The sequence below is a fragment of the Podarcis pityusensis genome, assembly GCF_964106645.2.
Source record: "Podarcis pityusensis genome assembly, chromosome: 6".
In the NCBI taxonomy this organism is placed as follows: Eukaryota; Metazoa; Chordata; class Lepidosauria; order Squamata; family Lacertidae; genus Podarcis; species Podarcis pityusensis.
The window spans coordinates 20,831,270-20,858,922 of NC_138030.1; the positions used below are offsets into that span (position 1 = coordinate 20,831,270).

General features: G+C 40.9%; 1 protein-coding gene across 14 annotated transcripts in view; it reads left to right on the forward strand.

Annotated features, from left to right (window-relative positions):
• ZMYND8 (zinc finger MYND-type containing 8) overlaps positions 1 to 27,653 on the forward strand; it is an 84,230-nt gene that overhangs the window by 14,264 nt on the left and 42,313 nt on the right. For 3 of the 14 annotated variants that reach the window (XM_081011034.1, XM_081011035.1, XM_081011030.1), the window contains exons 1-2: positions 12,820 to 12,942; positions 24,869 to 24,939. In XM_081011034.1, coding sequence (XP_080867160.1) covers positions 12,929 to 12,942; positions 24,869 to 24,939 — 85 coding nt within the window. In that variant the 5' untranslated portion in view covers positions 12,820 to 12,928. Of the gene's footprint in view, positions 1 to 1,907; positions 1,994 to 2,343; positions 2,391 to 12,300; positions 12,943 to 13,146; positions 13,349 to 13,368; positions 14,029 to 17,056; positions 17,301 to 24,868; positions 24,940 to 27,653 lie in introns of those variants that run through there. The other 11 variants (XM_081011031.1, XM_081011032.1, XM_081011029.1 and 8 more) reach the window with 9 other exon arrangements.

The following is a 27,653-nucleotide window of genomic DNA, read 5'->3' on the forward strand; positions in this document are numbered from 1 at the left end:
TGCTGACGGACTGTTGGGGAGTGGGAAGAATTAGGGCTGTGGAATGGGGAGTTTGGGACCTTCAATAGAAGCATTGCAACATTTTGTTGCAAGAGCTCACTTGCCTATATAGTAGTAGCTGTATGTTGTCCATGGCTTGAGCAGATTTGGCTACAAAAGTAAGGGAAAGCTTGAATTAGTATTGGCAGACTCAAGGTTAGTTTGTTATTTTTAAGTGTCCTAAGGGACAGCTTCCCAAATACATCCATACGTTAAATTGTTTAATTTCTGCATCTGGGAATGACATAGAAACCCCTCAAAATGTTGACTGACGGTTAGAGGAGGATGAGAAAAATGGTGGGCAGGGTGTGGAACGGTGTTAGTCATTTTAAAATATTTTTCTGTTGCCTTTCATTTAAAAACCACAAAGTGATGTACAGCACAAGGTAAAAACTGGAATATTAGCATCCATACAATAATCTCTTTAAAAAAGGGAAAACAGGGAAAACAGTAATCGAAAGCAAACAAATTAAGAAGAGATTGGTATTAACTGCCGGCAAAGGCTTGGAAGAATAAATGAGATTTCAGCAGGTGCATAAATATAATCAGTGTGAGTGCCTGCCATAACTCAGAGGAGAGATGATTCCATTAAGAGGCCACCATAGTAGAAAAGCCCCACCTCGTTACTACAAGATGGATCCCTGCTGATGACTGTGCAACCATACTGCCCATACTGCTTCACTACTTTTATTAGCTGTGTGAGATTACTACACCAATAGATAGATTCCCAAAAAGAACAGTAGCAAGAATTTCTATATATACAGGTGTAGAATAGATGCTTGGTTGGGAAGCCCCAGTTTTTTTAGAAAGGGAGGTCGGAGGTTCTCCAACTTCTTAACACAAGGGCCTGCTTGAGACTGCTGAAAATTACTGGGAGTCACAAAATGGTGAAGGGGCAGAGCCAATCACAAAATGGTGGTACAGTACATGGAGGCAGAGTTTGGCATAATTAGCTGCCAATTACTGACATATTCTACTAATATATAATTCATAACTGGGAATTGCTAAATTCATTGTCAAAATGTTTTGCTTGTGGCAAGGAGTTCCATAGCTTAGCTTTCCTCAACCTAAGTACAAAATTTGGTCTGGAGGTATTGTGAGTCAGCACCTACATTTTAGGCAAAATATTCTAATCCAGAGGTTCCAAGTGCAGAAGCCTTTTAAAAATATTTTTTCTCTTTCCGGCACCACATAGCTCTGAATGCCCCCCCCCCCAATATTCTGTAATTCCTCCCCCCCCCACATTCTTCTTTCTCAGTCAACTTGTGCCTTATTCCTACTCCCCTGCCCCCCACCCAACCCCTGCTGCTCCCCACCCAACCCCTGTTTGTTTCTTTTATCCTTTCTCACTGGGCCTTTTTATATTCACTTATAACAGGTTCCCTCTCTTTTCCCATTCATTTCTTTTCCCTGTTTATTATTATTAGTAATATATTATTTCATTTTTTAATTTGCTTCAACACCACCTCTTGCCCTTTTCTCTCAGAGGAGGGAGACCTTACTTCCCTTCCCCTCTTTTCCAGGCCACCTTTACTCAGCATGCAAGAAGATGCTGTTGCTGGCATTGCTCCTACTAGAAGGCTATAGCATGGCTGGAAGGCATGGCAGACAAATAAGGAGGCACTGCCTTGGCACAGAAGCCCATCTGAAAGTCTTGGCCCAGGGCCCACTCTTTGAAAAACACTGGTCTAAATTGCTTGAGAAACACTGAAGGAGAGATAACAGGATGCATCCTGATCGCTGTCATATCACCTAACAGTACCCTTGCAGCTATAGGCTAGAAAGGCTATTATTACCCCTCAAGGTGATTTGCATAGCTGAAGGCCAGTTGGCATTGTTATTCCATTTACCCATTATTTCCCCCCAGTTCACTAGCCTGGATGGTTTGCCAACATCCTCCATATACCCTTTGCTTGCTTGTTAATTCATATGTTTAGAAAACTTTAATCAGAAGGTAAGCTTTCAATACTAGGTAAGACTGTTTTGTATCTCATGTTTTATTTCTAATTTCTGTTATGCAAAATACTTGTTTCATATAGTACCTGAGCACCTTCTCTTTGGGGAATTTTTTTTTTTATTACTTGCATGATGCTAAAAAAAATATTCTGAACTACTTTACTAATGTAGACCCTTGAAATGTGCATAGGCCAGTAATACTACCAGTGAAGGCATATATCTTTTTCCAGTTACTTTTGAAATACAGTCTTCTGTCTGTCAACCTTGTGGACATATTCTTCTCTCCCCCATTTCAGAAACATGTATGCTGCTCCAGTCTCCTATCTGGTACAGTGAACCATCTGCAACAGCTCTCTGACTCCTTTGTAGTATGCATAGTTGAGCAGCCTACTTCTGTATGCATCTATTTTTCCTTTTCATATAGCTCATGTTGCCTGTTTTCTTCTACACAGCTTTTTCCTTTCTGCCTGAACATGTCTCAGCAATTACTGTTTTTATGTCTTGTGGACAGAAAAGCATCTTCTTTTGTCTGTGTCAGGCACTGGCTGCTCTTTAGGGAGAGCTCTTATTTGTAGTGTTGTGGGCCATAAGTACCATGTGTGGCATTTTCTGGGAGCAACTCTCCCTCCCTTCTGCCTTATGGGTAATAATGCACTCTCTCTGAGGCAATCTGTAAAGAGAAGAATTGAGGGAAAGTGCCATGTTTCTAGAGTTTTCTACTGGCTTGTGGTTGATTGAAAAAACAACAACTCTTCTCCCACATCCTTCTGTTTCTTTCTAGGCTTTGTTTTCATGGTTTTCAACCCCCACTTCATCTTTTACCACTTGGGTTCTTCAGACTGCTACTGATTAACATCTCTGACTTTAGCCCTCTATTTCCGCCTTCCTGCCTGCCCTTCCCATTTCATTGTTGTTTTTCTACAGCCTACACTCTCAAATAGCCACACCCCAGGAAAAGCAATTGGCTAATCCTGCAGTAGGCCATGCATTTTAATGGCCTTTTATTACAGGATAAGACACTTCATTCACTGATTGCAGCAGGGGTTTTTTCAGTTGCCTTAGCTTGAAGCATGAAAGCTTCCTTGCTTTCAACAGCATATATTGTTCCAATAAAATGTACTTTTGCCTCTCATTCTTTTTGGGACTTGGCATGCAAGATCATTCCAAATGGGGGAAGATCAAGCTCCAATATTTCTTCCACTTTCCTAATTTAAAATACTTAAAGGATATGTTTACCATAGTGAGATAAATCTGCTGTTTGCCTCTGAGTTCAAAACAACATGAACTACCTGAGAGGGCTCCCCAATTAGTCTTTGTTTTTACTGGCACTTAAAAGCCCTTTGCTTTAGCTCAGTAAAGCATTTTGTTGTTTTAGAAGAGCAGAACTTGAGGCCTCATCTAGCTATTGCTGCTATTAAATTACTAGCTGATATGTGACCAAATCCTCCCTCCAGGGACTGAATGTGTCACTTTGGCTATGTGCCCAGCCACCATCAGCGCCATTGCACTCCCAGAGCCAGGACGTCTTTCCCACAGAGAATCAAACTGTATACCAGTTGTATTTGTTTGGGAATGTTGTTCTTGATATGAATAACACTGAAGCAGAGCTGCCAGTGAAATAAAGCCACATGGGCAGCCTCCATAGTGGACTCTCTCTCTCTCTTTCTTGGCTTCCGAATCATTAAAACTTTAAAGCACCAAGAGTGAATAAGAGCTACATGTGCAGTTTGCAAAATGCTCCTCTGTATTAGACAGGGCAAGGCAAAGGAAGCTTTGTCTACAGCACTGACACTGCTGCTAGCAGCCATTTTGGTGTTAATATGGGTGTGCAGTCCGCTGGGGGCAATTGTGCTTGGAACATGTGTCCAGTCAAGTACAAATTAAATATCTGTTTAAAGTTCATAAAATGAATTCATGGTGCAAAAAATAGCCACATTCCTATAATAATCTTTCCCCCTCAGGATGTAATAATTCAAGTAAATATTAGTTGCTCATTTCTCATTGTTAGAAAAGCACCCTTGCAGTTTTACAAGTGGTGATTACATATAAATGCTAAGCCAAAGCTATGTTTTAGTAAGCCACACTGTGCATGTAGCTTGGGCACTTTCTCTTTCACCCCTTCCTTTGTGCAAGTGGGTAAACAAACCACCAAGGGCTTAGTGTGACGTCTGAACCCAAATGTACTTTCACCAGAACAAACCCTGATCTCCAGCTAGCCTTAAACCATGATTTTCTGTTAGCGATTGTGTGTGTGTTTTTAGGGCAAAAGCTACCCTAGGTACAGGTTTATACATGATGCTAAACAAACCCCCGTCATGGTTTGTTGACTTCCTAGTGGTGCATCAATAAAACTGCTAGCACATTTGCAAAACTAAACAGGGTCTGGTATGGTTTTAAATTGGATGGGGGATTGTGTGTGGAGATTCCTGCAACCTTAAGTATTCCTTCCAACTTTACAATTCTATGATTCATACAAAGGGGAGGAGCAAAGCACTCAGAACGCACAGCTCATGTACCAAGTGGCTTACAAAACTATTGTTTATGGCAGAGATGGAAAACCTGTTGCCTTCAGGCATTGTTGGACTACAACTCACACAATCATCTTTGACCACTGGCTTTGCTGGCTGAAGCTGATGTGACTTGTAATCCAATAGCAACTGGAAGGCCATAGGTTCCCCACATGCCTAGTATATGGCTTAGCATTCCATGTTAGCATTAGACTTCAAAGACATTAGCCTGTTGATTCGTGCCCCCCCCCCCATTCTTGAAATGTCATATATTATTGACACAACTGCACACTAAAGCTGTAGCTAAGTATTTCCAAGAAATGTGTTATACTACATGAGCAGCATTGTCTTGTACTGCAGAACTAAAGGAATATTCTTTCCTTTCTCTACCTGCAATGATTTGATCCCTTTGGTTTGCATGTTTTACTGTTTGGACTCCCCCCCCCCCGCCCCCCATCTACCACCAGGAAGCACCCTTTATAATTGTCCATTACAGTGTTGGTTGTCTCAGGTCTATGTTCAGTCTCTCCCATTACATGGATAGAATGTTGCTGTGCTTTCAGTCTCTCCCTATCTAAGAGCGAGTGTATTTATTTATTATTTACATTTATATCCCTCCTTTCTTCTAACATGGAACACAAGGAAGCATACACATAGTTCCCTGGAGGCTTCACAGGCAGGCATTGATCAGACCCAGTCCTGCTTACCTTTAGCAAGGTGGTGCCCTCCTATGCCTTCAGACCATAACCATACCTTCAAACTTCAGTCCTGTACTCTCTAGTATAACAGCCATTTGAAAACACGACAGCTGTATGTGTTATATGTTGATTGTGGGAAGAGGCTGGTTGTGCTTTTTTGTCCCTTTTAGTCATCTTCACTGTCACAACACTTGTACCAGTTGACCATGTTGGGAAGAGGAGGTGCAGTAGAGCTAGAGGGGTTTTGGCCTGATCCAGCAGGCTCTTCTTACGTTCTTGATTCTTGTCCTAAAGTGTTTTTCTTAAGGTAGTGTTCTAAAACACGACCACATTTCTAACTATTGTCGGAGCCAGCCGTTACAAATGGCGCAGTTTAGCATAAAATAAAGACACAGAGAGCCAGCAATATTTTCAGGATGGTATGAGCAGCTCCTTTCGAACTTCTCTCTCCTCCCGTAGCTTTTTTATTATCCTTTGTCTCTCTCCAGCCGCATGGCCGTTTGCCAATGTCTCACATTACCTACATCCGGTCATGGCTTTAACCCACCCACAAACCATATAAGGTCATCACTGCCCAGAGGAAACACAACTCCATTTAAGGTCAATACATTCCAATACATTGTAAAGCTCAGAGTGCTGGTCAGCCGAGGTCAGGGGGCACCCTGCAATATTACAAGCCTTTGCCGTGGCTTTATGACTCCCACATGCCCTCTTTCTTTATTTTATTAATCAGAGTCATATATGTCAGTACCAATACGGTTATATCGAGCGCGATAAACGACTCTTGTGACACCGGAAGCGTGCCGCGGCCTGGAGAACCATGCAGTACATATAGAAATTAAAGAAGGAATACATTGGATACAGCAACACAGAATAATGCAAATAACTACTATAATGATCACTAAAATCAATAAATGTCGAAGCCAACTCCCATCTGGGAGCCAAGAATATAAGAATTCTGATTCCAAGCTGCATGGTAGGCTTCCTTTCCAGTTTATTAGCCATGCACTGGTGTCACTCCTATAGCACTGAGATTGGTCACTGTATGTTCCTGTAAGAGAACAAGAGCTATTAAAAGTGAAATTCAATGTATATTGACAGTTTGGATATATGCCCCATGATTCTTTCCCCTCTTTAATTTGAAAACAAATGGGGGCAGGCTCATGGAGGGTCAATTGTACTGGAGGCCAAAAAGTTTGCTTAGGGAATATAATATTAGTAAATTGAAAAGATCCATTGACAGGCACACCATGAAGCATTATGCCGGAATGACTGGCATACACACCCAACATTTAGAAGCATGCAATAAACTGGCAAACATAATCATATCTTGTACAAAAATATTATCCCTCCATATCTTATGATAATTTTCTCCCCTAAAAGTCTTATTCAACAACGCTGTTCTTCTAGTTCGAAAGTGGCTGAGCCGTGGATACTGCCAGCCAGAGTAGGAAGCTGACAACAGCTGTTTGCCAGCCGATGAGGTGAAATATGGTGGTTTCAACTGGACTGGGTCGTCTGCTGGATCCTTGTATAACGGTGCAGCAAAGGATGGCAAGGCAAATGGTTAGGAAGGCAAACACTGCCAGATGCAGCTCGTGTGCAGCACCTCTAGGTGGCGCATGCGGAAAGGTTTCAATGCTTTACCCACAAAATGTTGACAAAGTGTAGGGGAGTTCCGCATGCCTTGAGGCAGGACAACCCACTGATATCGCTGGGTGGGCTGCGAATTGTTATATACTGGCAATGTAAAAGCAAACCGTTCCCTGTCTGCTGGAGCCAGTGGGATGAAGATGGTTCAATGTGGCTGAAAGTCAATTGTTCAGAAATAAGCTGGTCAGAGATAGCTGGTGCCGCTGCTGCGGATTTTTCTTTTGGTAGAGGCCACTGTTCTACCCCCACTGGGGTATCGGTGATCCTGGTTTGCCACACTGGAAACAAGTTGTATCGGTGGCTACAGGCTGGTTTTCATTTAGCGCTGTTGCCAGCAGATGAGCCTTGTGGGTGGCTGTACCTACAGACTGACAAATGCGAAGCATGGCTGCTGTGTCTGTGGCAGGATTGTGTATTATCGGTCGTAACGCAACCTTACAATCCTCATTGGCATTTTCAAAGGCCAATTGTTTGATGATTATTTGTTTGGCTTCAGGATTTTCAATTTGGCGACTCACTGCTGTAAGCAGCCTGTCCATAAAGAAAGAATATGATTCTCTTGCCTGATTGAACCCCACCTTGATTGAATACTGGGTTCTGGGATTTTTCTCATTGCTTGTTTAGCAGCAAGAGCAGTGTCCCTCAATAAGATTTGCAGCAGTGTGGCTTGCCCTGAAGCTTGAACGAAGGGACCACGCCCCATCATGGCATCTATGACGTCTGCGAGGGTAACATTTGGATTATTTCCTCTGACTTGTTGTAACAAGGCTGGAGCATAAGCACGGCAGGCAGTTTCCCATTCGTGGGCAAACATAACACCAGCTGATGGGGGTAACACTGTATGGGCCAAAAGCTTGATGTCCTCTGGAACCAAGAGCTGGGCTAATGTGGCTTCTAAAAGCGCCTGCGTATATGGGGCTTGGAGTCCATTGGCCTTTACTGACTGTTGCAGCTCTTTCAAAATCTTAAAGTCAAAAGGTTGGTGTTGGGCTTGGGTGCCTGCTGGGGCACCAGCAGGGGGCACAATAACAGGGAATGCCATAGTATCCTGAATTAAGGAACAGGCAAGGACTGCACGTTGAAAAGGGGTAGCTGGTTCTGCCACTGAAAGATTAGGATAATTGCCAGCCAGACCACGGTATTTTTGCAGGATTGGGTCCTCAGGTGAGGAACTGTAGTCCGGAGGTTTGGGGTGTAGAGCTGCTGGCAAGGCAAGTATTGGAACAGACTCTAACACAGCAGGCTGGACTAAGGAAGCTGGAGGTTGTGTTGGCAATGCAGCCATGGAGATATTTTTTGGTGATAAAGAGCCCATGGCGTAATGAACCTTGCACTATGCATTTAGAATCCGAACACCTATGCTGGGGTGCCCATGAAAATGTGCACCAATCTTGTCCCAAAGTTTTAATTCCCAAGTCCCATCTGCAGGAAACCAGGGGGAATGCTCTTCGATGGCCAGAATGAGCTGTATCAAATCACCCTCCGGAACTTCCAATTTGTTGGAGGAGAGGAGAAATTTTAAGTCTTTAAAAAATTTCTGTTGGGGAGTAGACAAAGAGCTGCCCATTTTTCTAAAATCAAGATAGAAAAAAGAGATCGAACTCACCGGGATCTTTTTAAGATGATTAGCGCTTGCAACCCTTGCCGGGCGTGGTGAGCCGATGATATCCTTTGCTTGGATCGAAAAACCTCACACGGTTTTCTTTTAAAAGCCTCAGACGTATTCTTTTATTCAGCCTCACACGGTTTTCTTTTAAAATCCTCTTAGTCTGCCTCAAACTGTTTTCTTTAAGTTGCCTCACACGGGGCACCACTTGTCGGAGCCAGCCGTTACAAATGGCGCAGTTTAGCATAAAATAAAGACACAGAGAGCCAGCAATATTTTCAGGATGGTATGAGCAGCTCCTTTCGAACTTCTCTCTCCTCCCGTAGCTTTTTTATTATCCTTTGTCTCTCTCCAGCCGCATGGCCGTTTGCCAATGTCTCACATTACCTACATCTGGTCATGGCTTTAACCCACCCACAAACCATATAAGGTCATCACTGCCCAGAGGAAACACAACTCCATTTAAGGTCAATACATTCCAATACATTGTAAAGCTCAGAGTGCTGGTCAGCCGAGGTCAGGGGGCACCCTGCAATATTACAAGCCTTTGCCGTGGCTTTATGACTCCCACAAACTATCTGAAATAAACTCCTATTGGATTATCGTTTGATCTATAAAACCACTGGATACAAAGAATTACCAGAATAATAATAAAGAATTCAGATTAAGTGTGTGGTCTTTTATTATTCAGTAGTTTCAAATACTGAATAATATCCCATAGATTAGCAGTACTATCTGGTGATTCCTTCTTTCTCCTGTAGGGAATGAATTTGATCATGTGTGGGTTGTCACCGCCCATTCCTTTGCATTTAGATTAGAAACACAGGTTTCTTTACTTTTATCAGGAGTTGCCAACAAGGTGCCCTCCAGATGTTGCTAGACTAATCATGGTTCCTACTAGCTAGGATTAATGAAAGTTGGGGTCCAGGAACCTCTGAAGGGCACCACGTTGGGTATCCTAAAATTATAAAAACTGTCTCTGAGACTCCTGGATATAAACATGCATAGAATCATAAAATTGCAGTGTTGGAAGGGATCCAAGGGTCATCCAGTCCAACCCCATGCAATGTAGGGATATCAACCAAAGCATCCAAGACAGATGGCCATCCAGTCTCTGCTTTAAAACATCCAAAGTGGGAGAGTCTACAATCTCCCAAGGGAGTCCGTTCCACTGTCAAACAGATCTTACTGTCAGAAAGTTCTTCCTGAAATCTTCCTCCTTGTAACTTGAAGCCATTGATTTGAGTCCTACTCTCGAGAGCATGAGAAAACAAGCTTGCTCCATCTTCCATGTGACAGCCCCTAAGTTACATGGCTTTCATATCTCCTGTCTCCTCTTTTCCAGGCTAAAAATACCCAGCTCCGTCAACTGTTCCTCATAAGACCTGGTTTCCAGACCCTTTATTAGATTGGTTGCCCTCCCCCCCCCCCCCCACGTTTCAGCGTATCGACACCCTCCTTAAATTGTGGAGCCCAGAACAGGACACAGCCTTCCAGGAGTATTCTGCTCTCAGATAGTAGAAAACCTAGTAGATTTGCTATTTCCAGCTCCCTCTTGCTTCTAAAATGGGGTTAAAAATTCCACCCCAACTGGTGTACAGCAAGCCCACAATTTACGCACATTTAACTTGTGCACATTTAACTTGGCAAAAAAGGGGGTTAAAAAGGAGGCGGGGTTCCAGGAAAAATGACTTTAGCAATCCCACCCACCATTGAACCTAGTGTGTTTTGACTATATGGAATTTTGACTTTAGACACAATCCCTGGAACATAACCCCCACATAAGCTGTAGGCTTACTTTACTTCTCATTGTTGAATTTGCACATATGTAGACCTATTTCTAATACATTGTCACCTACAGAGTAGTAAACAATGTCCCCAAGTTTTAGCCACAAACATTAAATTTTTTTTTTTTTAATGTTCACAAAAGATTTCACAAACAAAAAGATTCAATGAAATCTGTAGATTTTTGGCATTCGGGGGCCTTTTGGTTCCAGGCAATTGTGGTTTAAAAATGTCATATATGAATGACACAGGGAAGCAGATAATGTGCCCTTCTAACACAATACATATGGCTTCACTGGGGGACATTTTACTGCCCTTAAACACTTTGGCATTTTGCTTGGGTTAGCAAAATTGCTCAGAAATTGCCTATCTTAGTTTCCACTGAAGATGGTTAAGTGGCATATATATTTCCCCTTTATTATATTGTTCAGTTCCTGCTGCATTTTGAAAATGGACAAAAACTGTGAAGGTACATTCTGAGTTTTGCTGCTCACCATCCTGAAAAACAGTGATTAGGTTTTGAAAGGCAAAAAGCTTCTGCCTCGCAGAAACTAGAATTTTGTATATCAAATCAGTATTAAACATAATTTGCTGGTATAGCCTGAAAAACAGCCTTGGTGAAGGACATACATCTTCTTAGGGGCATAAGCACTGAGTTTTCCTGTGAAGTGTAAAGATGATGGTTATCTTAGAAAAGCATGGCCACAGCATGAGGCAAGAGAGCCTAGGATTATTTCTTTGCCTTGGATTATGCACATGTGAAAATCCACAATCAAAAGGGGTGTGTGTGTATGTGTGTGTGTGTGTGTGTGTGTCCGTCCGTGTCCGTTCATCCCTTGGTCTTAACTTTGATTACATTACTTACATTACTTGGGGCAGTTAAGAAATAGATTTAATTTGGTTGCTAGCCTTTCTATTTTGCGGCCACAGAATGCTGTTGCTTGCTTGTGTACCTACCCACCTTTGCTTATCGGATCCCAGCTCCCATGGCTTTTCGATATATTATTTGAGGTTTATACTCAGAACTCTTTATTCTCTTTACTAATTGCTTTCAGCAAACTCACACTTCCTTATTTTGGTCTGTTCATATACAAGGTTGCTAATATTCCTTTCTCTTTTCGTATACACATTTCTTTGCATGGTAATTTGTAGGTGCAACTGGGGCTTTTTGTTTTCTTAACTGTTTTAACTGTGATACAGAAAAAGGTCAGCATAAACGTAAGCATTTACTGGAGAACCTGTGTGAAAACCTGTTCTTTGAAATGTTTCATCTAGAACTATTACCTTTCCCTCAGCACAACAGCATATTTTAAGGCCTATGGTAGCAAAACTGAAATACTGGCTGTTTTGGAAAAGAATGAAGCCTAGGTGTGTGTCTTTTTCACACACATAGAAGTGAAGTGCTTAAGAACTGGCCCCAAATCAGGCTGTCCAGTTTTGGCTACAGTGTCCTGTGTATACTTACCTGTACCATTGATAAACAACAACTACTTATGAGTAGTTACATTCAGGATTGCACTGTAAATAAATTATCTTTTAAAACAACCTTTTAAAATTGCTTCCCATTTTTAGAGACCTAGTTTAAATTAGGGCTGTACAAGAAATGTTTCTAAATTCAGACTGCACTCCCATTGTTCCTCCCTGCTCTGAAAGCAGCTCTGGTATTTTTCCACACACTGAAACTCAACTCTTCACAAGGCCTGCATCTTAAAAAGAGCCGAATGTGATAGGGTTAATGGACAGGAAGCTGCAGCTGCAGCAGACTAATAGGCAAGCGAGATTTTTGTTTAACTGACAACTTTAGAAGGCCTTAGGGATGAGGGAAGGGCAGTTTGTGAAAACAGCATGCAGCATACTACTGAAAAACGTAGCTATTTTCTGCATCCTTTATATTTAATTAGGAAAGGGACTTTGTAAGTGATTAGGAAATCAGGATCCTGGTTAATAATCCAACTTTTGTTAGGCACTGCAACGTATGTTGGGTAAAAATCCAGAATGTGGGTTCTTACAGCTCACAGCAATCCTGTGTGTATGTGTGTGTGTGTGGGAGAGAGAATCATATTTGCTTTTTGAGCTGTGTAGATGTTATATAATAGCTGAACTACAGCACTAACCTTGATCCTTTATTATATGTTTATGTATCTGACTGTATCTGTGTCTGTGTGTTATGCTTCAAAACATTTTCCTTCCTTTATGTACTGTGCTTTTCACAGTGTTATTCAGAATCGCTGTTTCTCTGTAGCAAAAACAGCTTTTGTGACCTGGGGAAACCTCCATGTTTAGAAAACCTCAAGCAGAAGCAACAGATGTGGTTTGAGAAATTCTTTATTTAGACTAGCACTTAGTGTTCACTTTATTCTTCTTGAAAATCTGCTTTCTGCAAGGAGTTTGTATGTGTGTGGCTCTTTTTTTAAGTTTCTTTTGCTGAAACAGGCCTAGTTTAGCCTGTCTTCTCTGTGCACAGGATGGCTCCTGCTTGCCAGAGCTGCACAAAGATAATAGCTCAGGAAGTGTTTCAGCCAATCCCCTGAAGCTTTACATTCAGATTTTCCAAAGTAGCCAATCCAGGATTAGCTTTTATTAGGAAGACAGATCATCAAGCTGAAGTGCCAAGCCCTTTCTGTCTGAGTACTGAGAGCCTGTCCTCCATGTTTTATAAGTATTGACATAACACTGTGTTAACAATGCATCCACAGAGGTAAGCTTTACTTTTTTACATTTTTTTCCTCTAAAACCTATGAGTTGTGGTTTAACAGTGTGATTCTCTGTGATTTGTCGCGCAAAACTCACCCCACAGCACTTTATTAAGTTGAAAATGTTTAAATTTGCTTTCTTGGGTCACATGATTTAGTAGCCATTAGCCATAGCTTTATTTTACAGACTGGCAAAACGTTTGCATACATACTTCTTCACAAGGGGATGGTGGTTTTTAGAGTTTGTCAAGATACTGTTCTTCCAAAGCAGCTTTCTGTGTCTGAGCAGTTTGCCTGCACTATTGTCTGTTGTGTCACATGCCTGCTGAAGAGAAAATGGAAGCTAGGGAGCAGATGCATTTAACTGCCCTACAGGGAGACAAGCAGGGATAATGGCAGACAGCAGAACAGGCAAGTTTACCTTTTCAAACAGTGAAAAGAAGAGCTATGCTAAGTTATCCCTGATAAAATATGGGATTTTTAGCAGCCTAGACTGCAGTAAATAGTGCTAATGGTAGATTGAAGATACTGGGCCTAACTGGTGGATTGCTATTGCATCATGTTTTTTGTGCAGTTTTGCCTTAACTTAAAATGGATATTTAACTCTCTCTTTTTTAACAGGATCCTTAGAAGCAGTGTGTGCATTTTTCTGGATGAGAATATATAGCTTACAAGCTGTCTCTTTAAAAATGACTTTCTTATTGTAGGTTTTAGAAATAGTTAAGGTCTAGGTCTGAATCCACCAGGCATAGCTATGCATCTCTTCCAGTGTCTTACCTATTTAAAGACAATTCAATTTTTAACTATTATCTACCTTTTATTTAGTACAGATAAAACGATTTGACTTTTTAACTGTGCTTTTCTCATCTGTAAAAAATCAGGCACAGTTCTCAGAGGTGGAGAGATATAAAATCATGTGTGGTTCATGAGAGCATTACATGTTCATTTTTTTCCCTCCTTTTCGGGCTTTTCTGGTTTTTGGCATGATGCTACGTAATTATTTCAAAAATTTCCTTTTGGTCAAATCCCAAATCTGCCAGCTTCTTGTATCCTATTTACTGGGGGAAATGAGATGGTTGCTTGAACACTTGGTAAGTAAACTTGTATACTATTCTTTGATAATTTTAAACAGTTCTCAATCTTTTGCTTTTAACAGGGCAAAATTAATCCAGCCAGTGAATTTTTGTGGCTAGCTAGTTCAGTAAAAATAAATATTGTTGTATTCTCAAAATTCTGTTCATTCAAACAGAGTGCTTTTCACAATGTTCTGCCACACATGAAATGTATACTTCCTGTTTTCCTCTGAAAACAAAATTCTGCTTACTCTTTGTTCCTAGACCCCCTTAATTAATGCATTTGCAGGTTAAAGCTCAATTCAGACTTTCCTCAGGCTTTTGAAGTGTGATGAATGTGCTAGTTCTCAGCAAAGTAATTTACTACATTGTTATAAGGCTATCCTTCAGTAACTCTATGCTTTTGTTATCCTATGATATATCATCCAGCATGAAATTTGGTTTTAGAACCACTTTTGAGTATCTTGTGCTTTTAAAATAATCTGGAACTGAGACATTTTGTATGCATGTCTCAACAAGCAGCTTTTCATTTAACATTTTCTCACAGCATTACACTCTGCTGTGTGTTCAGTTTGTGCATAGTTTTGTAACAGTGCAATTCACAATATTATACAAATGTATCTTCTGAAAGAATGCCTTGTCACCATTTGTTCAGGGGCCTCATGATGATTATAAACTGCTATCTAGTATCCCTTTTACTGTGATTTTTGTCCTTAAGCTCTATCGCTTGTTGAAAAGCTCCAAAGTATGTACCATTAAGAATACCTAATTCAGATTATTCTCTTCCCCTCCCCCCATTTCTAAAGAAGCTGACATTTATTATCGGGCTTTTATGCTATTTTAGAATTTATTACCAATATACCTTAAATGTTTAGTTCCAATGGTTGTCAAAACTGTGCTCAGATGTATTTTTCTTGCAGCACTTTATTACACGTTAGCAGCTGGGTGTGGAATCTTAACATTACACAATATGATCTTATGAAGAAGCTGGAGAAAATGAGCTTGAATTAAAATGGCTCCCCTAGGTTTTGTTGAAGAAGGATGTGTCTCAAATCTGCACCTTCAGAGGTATTGTTGACAGGGGGAGGCATATTTGCATGGACTACCCTTGTGCACATAATGAAACACAGCATCACAAGTCCCCTGAAGTTCACCCTTTTAAATGTTCAAATGCTAATTCTTTCATAGTTCACAAAATATAAATGTCTGCATTGCAGCAAGATGTCTGAGGCAAGGAGAGACAGCAGTGTTGTTTCCAGATCAGACCAATCATGCTGTTCTTTCGAGAGCCTGAGCCAATAGAAACAGAGGATAGGTTAAAGATTGGCAAATACTGTAGCAAGGCTAAGAGAGGCCTTCTGGAAATTTCTCCCATCTTTGTTCCATCAAAGTAAAGCAAATTCAGCCAAACTGAGGAATTCCAATTAAAAAGAAATGTTTTTGCAAAGTATAACAGTCACTTTTATGGATGCCATATCCTTAGAAGCACGGTGTGCCAACCCATCCCACCCTTTTTGAGCCAGGTGATGTTTTTGTCTTTAAACAACAGAGGGTGGGTAGATGAATACTTAAATCGTTTTGCCCAGGCAGTACTGAATCTTGAAAGTTTTGTTGTTGACTGTAGTTTGTATGAAGCAACATAACTGTGATTTGGTCTTCTGATAGAAAACAATAGTTTTGGCAATAAGGAAGTATTATAATTCCAATTTATTTATTTTTAGCAGCTACATATTTTTTTAGCTTGGCCAGTATGAATATAATTCACCACTATTATTTAGACATCATTCGGTTACTTTTGTAATTGACTCTGCAGAGATCAGAACTGAAAAACAAAGCGTTCTGGTTTAGAAAATAAAATAAAAACATTAGCTTTAAAAAGACCACATGCCTTTCATTCTGAGTAGCAGTACTATTTTAGTTTTGAGCTAAATGGAAGTGGGTAAGCTTATTGATAGCATTTGACATTGCAGGGAAAGGAAAGGGTTCCTTATGTAAAGTGTCCAAAAAGGAATGCTTCTCTCCCCCCCCCTTCCTTCAGCAGCTGCTTTGCTGACATTGGAAGAACCATATGCAAAACAGCCCCTAGGTTTTCCAATACATTTGTAAATATGACATCCATGTACATGAGCTTCTCTGTATAATGGCCACTCTCCCCCCTCCCTCGTTCAGAAAAGCAGCCATGTTTGTTTTATACCTGGCAAGAAATAAAAGAAATTCAATCCCCTCTAAGACAGGTGCTACTTTGTAGTCATCCGCTCTAGAGTGATAAGTCTCAGTGCCAGCTATGCCCTAGATTCTGTTGAGCCAAGAGTATCAACTTAAAGAGCCCCAGATGGCATCTTGGCATTCTGGGAGCTGTGCTTGTACCAAATTCTCTACATAGCACCACAAAATAGGTGCACTAGGCCTTAAGATTGGACTTTCAAAACCTGTTGTTAGAAACCAGGGCCCAATGTACTCCCCCCCACAGAATCTGTTACTGAGTTTAACATATTTTGCTACAATCAGACATGTTTTTCCCCTTCAGTGATAACAATTTATTGTCAGAGCCCATGACGTTGAGTGATTCAAAATATGATAAAAAGAAACCTTTATCCTGAGGTAATATTCACAGCACTAATCGAGTGTTGGTTGTGCACAAAGGAATATACTCAGTTATGTTTCCATATTTTGGAGGTGTTCAGCCAGAGTTGGCTTAGGCATGTCAACTTCTCCATGGGATTGAGCTGTTAGTATTATAAGAAACCTATTATGCCATATAAGTCTTAATTAAACAGTTGCTTGCAAGATCCTTAATATGTGAACATTATTACCACTTTCTCATGCTTTTAAGGAAAAAGCACATTTAAAATGTATGTATGCATCTGGATTTAAACTGCTTAATTTGTCTTGTACGTGTTGTCAGTATTATTTAAATTTAATACACATTAGGCTTTTTGCAGGGTAGCTGGAGAAACATTTTCAGTGCTTGCACATGCAGACTGAAGCCAGCATCTAAAATGGAAGGATTTCCTTAGTAACCTGTGACTTCATAGAGCTCCCTGTCTTCTGAATTTTAGTTACACATTAGGTTGTCAGATATCACTGTGTCATCTTTTACCATTTTTTCTGCTACCGAGATGATTGCTTTGAATACAGTACTGCTGTTTAAACAAGGGACATAGTTATTGAATAAATTGCTACCATTTTAGCTTTCAGTATAGGAATGAGGCAATGCAGTGCTGCCAGACGCCATTTTAAGAATCCCTGCATAAATAGCATAGCTACCGATGAGTAAGAGACTGTTATAGGTGAGTGCTTATACACAGATGCTATTTATTCAGTAATGGCATGCAAAATACTTTGTCCAATTTCTTATTAAATGCAATTTCTGGACATTTTATTTTATGATTGCTGCTCACAATCTGAGAGCAGCAATTATTACTTTGAAGCTAAAAATGAATTTAAATGTTTATGATGTTAAAACATTGTTTTTCATTTAAATGAAATAGCTTCCAGAAATGTATAGTGCTTGAGATTAACTTAAATACAGTAATTTCCATAACTGATACTATTATATATGTGGGCAATATCTTCTAGGTAGATTTCCATATCAGATTTCCTGGTTTAAATGTCAAGGTGCAGCAGTTCATCTACAACTTTTGATTGCTGTCTATAGTTAACCTAGGATAAGGGAATATGCAGATGTTTCTACATTCATATTTTTATTATTCAGGGTGTAATGAAATGATACTCTCTGAAGGATATATCTTATTTGTATAAATAAAAAAAACCTATAATACCTTATGGAGGCAAATTGGAAATATGATTCTTTTTTTAGTTGTGATAAAGATAGATATGCTGCAAACCCATAGGGTATGTTTGTGCTCATTTATAACCCTCCTTTTTACTTCCCATCTCCCAGCTTCCCTGTAAAAATAAAGGAGGGGGAGAGCTTCCATTTGCAAATCATCTCTGTCATGCAAGTTAAAAAGTATATGAAGAACAACTTAGTTTTGTTTTAACATTTGAGACTTAATTGAGTGTGTGTTACTGAACCTGATAAATGCTGTAGTTAATATAAATTTTAGTCAGTTATGTTGTTGGCAAAGATTTCCTCACAGAAGTGCTCTCTTCAGTGTCTTTTTCTAAGAAAAGAATTCCCTCACAGAATATATATATTTGTGGTGGTAGAAACTTCAATACTATTTGTGGTACACAGCTCTAGACTAGTATATTCTTAAATGCACAGTAAAAGGCAAGAAATATCAGATTACTAAAATGAGCTGAATGAATTGTTGGTGAATGTGGTAGGAAAGATGTTGTATATTTACCCCTCAGTTTTTTACTGGTTTTCTTTAACATTATCTTTAATATTTTCTTTCTGGTTACATTTCATTTGATGTCAAAGTGCACTTCCATTTTTTAAAAAGCAAAAGAATAGAAAGGAGTATAGGGAAAAGAAAAGCATTGCAAAAGTACTGAATCATAGCTGTTTGGGAAATGTTTTCTTTTGAGATTGTCTCTTTAAATCTTTTATTTAAACTGCTGGTGAGATGAATGAGATATTGTATTTAAACAGCCTGCAAACAATTCTTATGGAGAATTAAAGGCTAGAACCTTTATTTTTTTAAATAGAAACATAAGAAGCTGCAGTGTACAGAAGCAGATCATTGGTCTGTCCAGTTCATTGGTCCATTTAGCTCAGTATTGTCTGCACTGACTGGCAGTGATTCTCCAGGGTGTCAAAGTCTTTGCCAGCTCTACCTGGAGAGGCAAGTGATTGAATTTGGGACCTTTTCCATGCACAGTGTGTTCTCCACTATGAAGTTATGCCCCCCCCCCCCGGTATTTAGGACTTGGAAAGCTGCTATAATTCAGAAGAGTATCACAAAAATCCTGACTTCAAGAACCCAGCATAATTTGCACTGTCTTAAGTTAAAACTATGTAAATTACCCCATTCCTAACTCTGTTCAAGAGCAGGGCTACTGCCAGCTGAGCTGGCCTGAGACTGGCAGTGGGAAAACAAAAATAGAATTTGACTTACACCAGTATGCCACCCCTTTTGATGTTATAGGTTTGGCGCGGTCACCAGCTCTTGTGACCAAGTGCAACGGTGTTAAGATTCTGCCCACCCCACCCCAAAACACCCATTTTAAAGGGCTTATGCTCATGGAAGATATACCAGTCTCAGTTCAGCCAGCATAGTCAGTTTGAGGGAGTTATGCCAGTGTATCTCTGGCTAAACCAGAATGTGGGGCATATGCCGACATGGCCTGGTTGAGCTGTAGATCCTCTGGATCCTCACTTAGCCATCCCAGCGAACCTTGGGTTTGGAACGTTCCTTAAATTGCATATAGTGTGATTAAAATTAAAATGGAAGGTTATTCTCTATGTACAAAATTTCACCGCTATAACCCCAGTTGATAAGTGGAACGAGTGTGTGTTTATAGCTGCCAGAAAATGCAGGGTTATTCTAGCCCCATAATGCAAAACCATTGTGACAATTGGTAAACATATATCTGTATAATGTTTCGCTGATCTTGGGATTCTGATAGAGTAGTGTATATAACAGAGATGTGAAGTCAAATCTATGGTCCTATCCTTAATCTATTTACAAAAAAGTATTCTGTTTTCGATGTAATTAATTACCACTAAAATGTGTTAACTGTTGTCTTGCACAATTTTAGAAAATTTAGAAATTTCAGAACTGTGGGGCATTTGGAAGAGCAGCAGAGAAGAGGCAGAAGTAATTTATTGTATCTATTTCTGTCATGCCTGCAAAGAGAACATTATCTTATCTGCAAATATGTAGATAGAAATTAGCTCAGAGTATTCTAAATACTTCGAAAAAGATTTTTGACAGTTGACTCCTAAAGAATGAATTAGGGCATTGTACGCGGGTGGCGCTGTGGGTTAAACCACAGAGCCTAGGACTTGCCGATCAGAAGGTCGGCGGTTCGAATCCCCGCGACGGAGTGAGCTCCCATTGCTCGGTCCCTGCTCCTGCCAACCTAGCAGTTCGAAAGCACGTCAAAGTGCAAGCAGATAAATAGTTACCACTCCGGCGGTAAGATAAACGGCGTTTCCGTGCGCTGCTCTGGTTCACCAGAAGTGGCTTAGTCATGCTGGCCACATGACCTGGAAGCTGTACGTTGGCTCCCTCAGCCAATAAAGTGAGATGAGCGCCGCAACCCCAGAGTCAGCCACGACTGGACCTAATGGTCAGGGGTCCCTTTACCTTTACCTTACAGATCATTAGTTGCTTAAAAACAAGGAGCAGAAGGGCATAGTGGGCTTCCCCAAGAATTGTTATGGAATTTGTATAATTTAAGCTATGCATAAATGATCTAGTCATGGATAAAGAACCAAGTTCTCAAGTTTAACAATGACTACCAAGTTATTCTGGATACCAAGCAACCGGCAAAGATTCCCAAAGCAAGCTCTGTATGCTGTTACTGTGTTCTCCTTGTCATGTTGGCTCTTCTAGAGCTGGAGCTGGTGTAGACCAGGCATAGGCAAACTCAGCCCTCCAGATGTTTTGAGACTACAACTCCCATCATCCCTAGCTAACAGGACCAGTGGTCAGGGATGATGAGATTTATAGTCCCAAAACATCTGGAGAGACGAGTTTGCCTATGCCTGGTATAGACAATAGCAAATGGAATAATAAAGACACAGTGTTAGTTGTAAGGAAGGCTAAAGAGGATGAACTGCCCTGAGACCTCCAGGCATAGGGCGGTATATAAATTCAATAAATAAATAAAATATAGCATTTGCGTAGTTCCTTATACCAGATGGATGTGAAATTGCCAGCTCTGGATGGGGTTACACTCTCTCTAAAGGAGCAGTCACATAGCTTGGGGATACTTCTGGTTCCATCACTGTTGCTTGAGGCTTAAGTGACTTTGGTGGCGTGGAGTGGCCCACCAATGTGGAGCTCCAATATGCTCCAATGTGGACACGAAGAGCCTAGTTTCTGTTTTCTACACTCTGGTAATCTCTAGGTTAATTACTTCAATCTATTGCACTTGGGGCTGCCTTTGAAGATCGTTTGGAAACTGCAGGTAGTATAGAATTCAGCTTCCTGGATGCTCACCAGGACAATATGTATGGTCTGAGCATATAACACTAATCTTGGTCTGTCTGCTCTGGCTTCCAATTAGTTTCTGGGCCAATTTCAAATTGCTGGTTTTGACCTATAGAATGTTGTGTAGCTCAGGACCTCAAGGACCAGCTGTCTCCATATAAACCAACCCAGACCCTGCAATTGTCATCTGAGACCCTTCTTCATGTGCCACCTCCACAGGAGGCCCATAGAGTGGCAACACAAGAATTAACCTTTTTAGTAGCTGCTCCTTTATGGAATGTTCTCCCTAGGGCACCATCATTAAAATATTAGACAATTTCTACAGGACAGATTTGATAGCCATTAGACATGATAGTTAAAAATGGGAACTTCCAGTTCATATGTGGTATATATTGATTACTAAGTGCAAGAGGTGATCAAAGACAGAATGACTATTGCCATCATGCCTTCAGTGGCCACCTTTAGGCATTTGTCTTTAGGCATGGTTTACATGGTTTACAAAGCCATGGGTGCAAAGGCTTCTCTCACCCCTCTTCTTCCCACTGTGCACTAGGTTCAATGTGGAAATCCATTAAGTCAGAGTTACCCATTTTGCTTGAAACTGGGAGCTCTGGCTTAATGTCATTTAACACACTGGGCTAATAAGGCATGAATTATGAAGCCATGGATGATTGCCTTTTGTGAGCTTCCCAGAGACATATGGCCAACTGTTTTTAGAAACAGAATGCAGGGCCTTGAATTCTTGTTATTTCATGACCTTAAGTATTCCTGCTGTGTCCTATTTGAACCTCTGCCATCTAATCCTTTATATTCCGTATTATTCAGGTTGGTGGCACCTGGGCAGGTTTCACAGGTGTTGGCAGCTCCAATGAGTCTCAGACATTTGGAGAGCCATAAGACAATTTCCTGCTTTTTGACTGAAGCATATTGCAGTAAGAATAAACTCCCATGTTTCCCCTCAGCTATGGAGACAAACTGGACTTGTAAGCCTGGAAAGCAGGGAAGGGGTGGTTTTTCCAAGTTGTGTCTGCCAGGGTTTTTAGTTCATCACCAGAGCAGATCTAAGGCTTGAGGAAGTTGTCCGTATAAATTGATACTTCTCTTTCTAGTTTCTATTTCTGAGTTCCTGGTGTGCCTGGCATTGGATGAACAGGACAGATTAGGGATTGTGTTTGTATAACACCCACCTTGCTCCCGACAGTCTCCCCGCCTGAGCATCTGGGATGTAGTGTGGAGATTCTCCAGGCTTTCAGTCCTGGGGTATTTTAACATCCATGCTGAGGCTGCTGTTTCTGGGGCAGCTCAAGACTTCACAGGGTTGTCCCAACCTGTCTTTAACCCAACACACTTAGCTGATCACACACCAGACCTGATTTTCTTGGTGGGGTAGGAAGAGAGTGATCTGAAGGTGATCACTTTTGATACCATTTCCTTGGCATGATCAGCTCACCTGTTGAGGTTCAGATTAACAGCAACTTTCCCCCTCTGTTAGAATGGTCTGCCCTAATGTATCCTATTAGTTTCCTGTTGGCTCTGGGGTCTTCTCCAGATGACAAGGTCTTGCAACCATATCAAAGATCTGGTCACTCTGACGGATATAGAAATGATCCAGGCAGATGACATGATTGCTCCTGAGTATTCTCTTCCACTTAGCCAAGCCTGGGGTGGCACTGTGGTATACCACGAAGCAGAAGGCAGTGATACCAGTTGGAAAACAGCTAGAATGCAACTGGAGAAAGTCTCCAAACAATATAATTGAACTCAAGTGCATGCTCGTATAGTGTTAGAAACTGAGATATGAAAGCTAGGAGCTAAATGGCACCCTAAACCTAGGTTATGGGCACAAAAACAAAATGTCTAGACACACTTGTTTATAAGAACATCACAAAGCTGAAAATGAATGAACTACAGCTAAAATATTCATTTTTCACATGGTCTAATCTTTTCCCTGATTACCCTCCTAATATTCTTAAGAGGGGTCTCTTCTCCAGTCTTCAGAGAGTAGCCAGGAGTGGGGAGACAGAAAAAGGTCCTCCTTTCCTTCCACTCTGCAGTTTTTATCTGAAATCTTAGGTGCAGTATTGTGCCCAGAGCTCAGAAACTGCTCGCACTTAGGAAATTCCCTGTTGAGCCTGCTTTGTGGTGGAAAGCATCAAGGAAGAGTTGCTTCTCTGCCTCCATTGCACCCTTGGTGTCATATTCAGTGGAGCTTTATAGAGTAGTACAGTATGGAGCTTTTACATAGTGGCTGAAAGGAAGTGGTAGGACACATAGTCGTCTGCACTGACTTTTTGCAAGGCTTTTGAGAATAAAATTGCTTGTATTCATGGGGACCTAGACTCTACTATTGTAGTGGATCAGTAGTAAGGGGTACCTTGTGCTATCAGGTCAGTTGTTGGAAAATTTGTTTCAATTGATAAGGTTCAAGGATGTGGATGGGAGTGGTTGACCGTTTGTGTTCTTGGCCCTTGACCCTTGTGGTTGATAACATATGACGGGGAGAGGACTGCTAGCTGACCAAGGAGATACAGTGGTGCCCCGCAAGACGAAAGCCTCGCAAGACGAAAAACTCGCTAGACGAACGACTTTTCCGTTTTTTGAGTCGTTCCGCAAGACGAATTTCCCTATGGGCTTGCTTCGCAAGACGAAACGTCTTGCGAGTTCTTGCGAGTTTGTTTCCTTTTTCTTAAAGCTGCTAAGCCGTTAATAGCCGCTAATAGCCGCTAAGCCGCTAATAGCCGTGCTTCGCAAGACGAAGAGACTCGCGGAACGGATTAATTTCATCTTGCGAGGCACCACTGTATATTAGTCCCTCTCTAAAAGAAGGAGTGGTCCCAGGCTGCCTGAAAGAAGTGAGAGTTAGACCACACCTTAAGAAAGCTTTTTTGTTACTACATGATCTTAATAACTAATGGCCAGTAAGCGCTAATGGTTTTAATTATGCTATAAATTACTTTTTTAAAAAAATCACAAATAGTTTCCATGAAAAATGTGTCCATTTTCACTAAACTTCATTCTGTGTCTCAGGGTTAGGGTTCACCATGGCAATTTGTTTTCTGTGGGCAACTCATTTATTCTCATTTTGTTTCAGATTTAAAAAATATATTTAATGTGGTGCTGCAATGGTATTTTAGAAAACAAATTTCCAGACTAGGCTCTAAGAAATGCAGTCACCATAGTGCCTTGAATATTATCTCTGTATATTTGTCATTTACAGAATTGCAATAGAAACCCATACAACTCTTACCTTCTCTGCTTTCTACCATCTTTCTTAGCCTGAACATTGTATTTATTTATTTATTGGATTTATATACCATATTTCTTCCAAAGTGCCCAAATCAAACACCAATGTAATTTATTGTATCAATACTTCTGAAATGTACCTAATACATCTTTGTATTCAACATTTCTTATAGGAGTTGACATTACTACTACTCAGAACTGTCAATTCTTGATAGGTAACATAAATTATTTCTTGCAAAGGTGGATTCAGGATCTTAGCCAAGCTCAGAACTATTTTGACCCCTCCTCTTTCCTGTCCCCATTGCTCAGTACCCTTGGTATGTGTAGGTGATAGCATACCAGAGATCCTTATGAAGTTGGTGTGTACTCTAGTGTTGAAATTTGGATGAGAGTATTAACTCCACTGTTGCCACCCTACCCATCCACTGCAGTAGCACATGGAAGTGAGAATCAGGCTGCTAGTCAGTTTCCCTTCCTCTTTAAGGCCGCAATATGTAAACTACAGTGTGAAAATAATAATCTTAAGTATCTCTTTCCTTTCTTAGCTTGGCTGAAGAAGAAATAAAGGCAGAGCAGGAGGTGGTGGAAGGGATGGATATCTCCACTCGATCTAAAGGTGAGTTAAAACAGTGTTTCTGTTCCTCAGAGCATAAGGTGAATACTGGCAAACGTTGCTTCATCTGGTGACTTGGAACCTTTGACATTGATTTGACCTATGCGCCTGCTCCTATGAGTACTGTGGCATAACTATTTTACAAATGCCATTCTTTTGGTTCCTGCCCAAACACTTAATATTTATTATTAGGTCATTAATCTTATTTTGTCCTGTATCTCAGTGAATGAACATCATTAAAAGGTCACCATCCACTCTTTAAATACTGTAGTTTTATCGTTGTTTCCCATATTCATTATATTGCCACCATGTTCTTTCTCCCAAACCTTCTGCTCAGCTAAAGCTCTGTGTTATGCTCTGTTCATATTCTGCTATGACTCACATTGAGTTGTTTTTCATCTTATCTAACACAAATCTGGCAAAATCATTCATCTTTCTCAGTGTTCAGGCCATGTGACAACTTTTCTCAAATTCTTATGCTGGCATTCCCTTTCCCTTCTACATCCAGTACAAAGTACTTGCTTTTTTAAAGCTCCCGTCACAAAGCTTTGTTTTCATAACCCAATATTTCTGTCAATGACCATCACTTCTCCAGCTCTACCATACTGAGTTGCCTTAAAGTCTCTCTTTCTTGTAAAAGCTCTACCCAGTCTCCCTTGCTGCCTCTTAGGTATAACTACCTCCAAGAATACCTATAGGTTTCTACCTGCATTTGCCCCCATTCATCCCTTGTTGTCCCCACCCCTGCCCCCCACGATCTAAATTTAGATTGTGTATGAGTTCCTTAGGGCACACATTATTCCCTTAAGCACTATATACTCTGGTGGTGGTATATACTAATACACCTAATATAACAGTTCTTCTGTGCCTCTCTGTGGGATATTGGGGAGAAGACTTCCATTTGGGAGCCCTCTTAGTTATACCAAGTCATAGCCAGCCAGACTCACACTCTCCGTTTCTCCTTTCTAGCATTGGAGAGTATGGCTCCATGACTTGGAATGGAGGAAGTAGACTGCAGTATTAATCCCTTTTTAGTCTTGCTCTTTCTGTGACTTGTTCACCCTTTGTGCAAAGAAATGCAATTTTAGTTTTGCTAGTTGCACTGTGGAGCACTTACTGTTGTTACACTGTATTGCAAATAATTGGGGAAAGGGGCACCTAAAGCCTTTTCTTTTGGCAAATTTGGACATTATACTTGCATCAATAAGCATCTATTTAGCACTTTTCCTTGTTGTTCAAAGTGCTTTACATATTGAGAGGATATGATTTTCACAACAACTCCGAAAGGCAAGCCAGAATTATTATTTTTGTTATCAGTTGTGGGTGCTGTAACTAAGATATACAGTGGCTCGTCTACTACCTTATGAATTTATTGATGAGGTAAGATTTGAACTGGAGACTTTGCTGCTCATTCTTGGTTAGTACATCATGTCATGTCAACACAGCTCAGTTATGCCTTTGATAATGTGAAAATTAAATGAGTTCCCATCTCCTCTCAATTTAAATAGTTCCAAAGTAGCAAATCTCTAATTATAGGCCACAACAAAGTATGTGCAAAGTATACATTGAATTCTCTCATATTTTTTTCTCCTCAGTTATTCATTTTTCATGTAACAAAATATAATATTGGAAACCTATGGGACTGTTTACATTTTCCTTCATGCAAAATATTTTGCTGGAATCCAAGATCATGAATGATGGCTGTTTATAAATAAGTTGTGACACTACATAAAGTTGCATTTTATTTTTGTCATTTCAGTAATTATTTTGGGTAAAAAAGCACGGACCCTCTTCTGAAAGGTGGGCTGCCATATGTCCATTTTTCCCCAGACACACCAGCTTTTTTAGACTTAACATTTCTGTCCAGGTGGATTTTTAAAATTTGGCAAAATGTCCAGGTGTTGTTGTTTGCTGTCATCATGGGTGGGGAGAGGGTTTGTGGCTGAAGCACAAATAAGAGGAAAGGGAAGTCCCATTCCATGAGCAGAAGACAAATCTGCAAGTGGGCTGACACTGTTGGGTGAAAATCAATTGCATCTGGACTTCTGGCAAGGCAAGATGGCAACCGCCACAGGATCGGCAAGCTGCTAGGAAAAATACAATACCAGCGGGAGCGTCTGGCTGGTCCTTGCGCCTCCAAAGCCGTTGTTGCAGCTGTTGCTGCAGGCAGAGATGAGCCCAATGGGAGTGAGGGAACTGGAGAGTTCGTGGAGAAATGTGTCTCCCTGGGCGCCTCTCATCCTGGGATGGAGACAGACCCAGCTGGTGGCCTGATAGAACCTGGAGGCCCAGGAGAACTGTGTGGTAGGACAGGAACAACAGGAGCCTCTCCCTTGTACTGAGTGGCCACTGAGCTGCTGCTACTGCCACCTTTACAGAGGAGAGGCCGAGAGGGATCAGAGACGGGTGGAGCAGGCCATGTGGAGGCGTGCTTCCAGGACTGACCTGCTGAGGAGGAGCGCAGTAGCCTCTGGGGGACTGTGTGGGAAGTGGAGGAAGAGACTGTTAAGGCAAGGGACACGCTGATCAGATTCCCGCCATCCACTACCCCACTGTTTCCTGGGACCTGGAGCAGATGGAAGAGGCAAATGCAGCAGCAACTTCCCTGTGTAGGAGAAGTGACTGTTACTTGTCCACACTCCATAATATGAGGATACTTAAGCACACGGTGGGGGCGTGGTCCCACTTTAAATGTGTGGTTTTGTCATTACAGAATT